The sequence below is a fragment of the Monopterus albus genome, unplaced genomic scaffold (assembly GCF_001952655.1).
Source record: "Monopterus albus unplaced genomic scaffold, M_albus_1.0 scaffold23.1, whole genome shotgun sequence".
Lineage (NCBI taxonomy): Eukaryota > Metazoa > Chordata > Actinopteri > Synbranchiformes > Synbranchidae > Monopterus > Monopterus albus.
Genome location: NW_018127903.1, coordinates 2991677 through 2993872, shown reverse-complemented (window position 1 = coordinate 2993872; position 2196 = coordinate 2991677). Strand labels below are relative to the sequence as shown.

General features: G+C 40.3%; 1 protein-coding gene across 5 annotated transcripts in view; it reads right to left on the bottom strand.

The window, feature by feature from the left end:
- Positions 1 to 2196, bottom strand: part of kif2a (kinesin family member 2a) — a 23008-nt gene that overhangs the window by 9911 nt on the left and 10901 nt on the right. For 4 of the 5 annotated variants that reach the window (XM_020594395.1, XM_020594398.1, XM_020594396.1 and 1 more), the window contains exon 2: positions 2 to 94. In XM_020594395.1, the coding sequence (XP_020450051.1) occupies positions 2 to 94 (93 nt within the window). Of the gene's footprint in view, position 1; positions 95 to 932; positions 1157 to 2196 lie in introns of all 5 variants that reach the window. The other variant, XM_020594397.1, reaches the window with a different exon arrangement.

Here is a 2196-nt window from a genome sequence, read left to right as displayed (position 1 = left end):
TCTTTCCCTTTTGTGTCTCCATTTTCTATCCACTCCACTGTGACGCTTTCGTTGTCCTCATTCAGTGAGGTCACCATCGCTTGGTGGATACGCCCTGTGGAGAAATCAAACAACAGAAACACAAACATCAGATCTCTTTTAGGCACTGGTAAGCTTTAAATAATAACTGTAGAGACTGACACAAGTCACCAGGTTTCTCTGACACACACACACACACACACACACACACACACACAGGTTCACATAAAAACAGATTTTGCTAATAAATTACCTCGTGCAGTATTAGAAGGGTGAATTACAAAAGGCCTAATTAGCATCTGTGCGCCTGAGCAGCTCTGTATATAGCTCTGTTGAAGCCAAACTGTGTTTAGCTCTAGATGCAGCAAGTGAAAATCCTCAAATGGGTTCAGTGTTTTTTGATGATATACTGAATGACACAACACCCTCATGTTGTGCTATTGTTTTGTTTTTTAGCTATCCTGTGCCGTTTATTCAAACTTGTACGTAAATGATGTAATTGACACAAACGAGGTTAAGATTCAATATTAAGTTATCAAAGATTCTGTGCAAACAGACTAAAGGTTCTGTTCAATATGCATGAAGAATTTAGTCACAGGTTAAGCAAATAGTGAATCAGGCCTGCTTTGAATGCAGTTTAGCATAAATGAGTTTGTGATGACGATTCCAGACACATTATCCAGCCTAAACCCCCCCCCTAAAAAAAAGATGACATCACAGTACACTGCAGTGATGGATGACACCCTAAAAACCAAATCCTGTCTGTGCTCATGTTAACAGTAACCAGTAGAGTGTTTTATTTAATTACCTTATTTTTATTTTACCCAAAATGTCGGGACACAACTGGGTCCTTCAGGTTTCAAATGAAAGCAAGACAATATACTGAGGCAAATCTATGGAGCTTTGATAATTACCTGTTACAGAGAATCACTGATAGAAGAGACAAGCACAGCTGCTGCTTGCCTGCATGCTTTCCTCTGCCTCTCTCTCTCTTTGCACCGTAATAATACCAGCTGTAAAGCGCCTGCTCAGACCTCCCATCTTTGTCTATGTGGATGTGGCTGTATGCTGTGAATTCCCAGCACAATTCAGGGAAACACCATATTCCCGTATCCATTATTCAGAGATGCACCGGGAGCTAGGAAGCAAAGATGCTTTTAGTGTTCTCAGCTGCTGAACATTTGACTAATATACCTTATAATGAACTAGAATTACCACTTCGTGGTTGTATGCCTCTGTCAACCAGTCAAATTCATGGGTGTGGGACAGAAGTGAGATCACTGACCTTGACCTTTGACCACCAACATCTAATCAGTTCATCTTTGAGTTCAAGTGGACACTTGTGCCATATTTGAAGAAATTCGCTGAAGGTGTTCCTGAAATATCCTGTTCACAAGAATAAGCCGGCCGGACAAACAAACCGATGACGTAACGCCTCCAGCCACGGCTATCACCACTGTGGAGGCATTCATTTTGAACCAGGGAGAACTGGGAGAAAAAACCTTTAGTGCACTCTGAAGATCAGGTAGACATATCCAATACAGTAAATAAGAGAATAAACTCTCTATACAATGATACGTCAACATTTAGTTAACTAAAGTGTAGGTGGATTGACCATCAGGGTATTATCCCTGGCATAGAAAGGCTTAGATGCAGTGTTGTTGCAGAGCACCTTAAGCCAAACGAACATAAAAGGCCTTTAGGTAACAAATCAGAATGAATATACAGTCAGGGAAAAATTATTTGAACCCCAGCTGATTCTGTAAGTTTGCCCACTAACAAAGAAATGATCAGTCTACAATTTCAATGGTAGGTTTATGTGAACAGTGAAAGACACAACAATAACAAAAAAATTCAGAAAAATGCATTACAAAAAAAGTTATAAAGTAATTTGCATTTTCATGAATGAAATAAGTATTTGATCCCTTTGCAAAACGTGCTTTAGTACTTGATGGCAAAACCTTTGTTGGCAATCACAGAGGTCAGACGTTTCTTGTAGTTGGCCACAAGGTTTGCACACATCTCAGGGGGGATTTTGACCCACTCCTCTTTGCAGATCCTCTCCAAGTCATTAATGTTTCGTGGCTGATGTTTGGCAACTCAAACCTTCAGCTCCCTCTACAGATTTTCTATGGGATTAAGGTCTGGAGACTGACTAGGCCACTCCATGACCTTAAT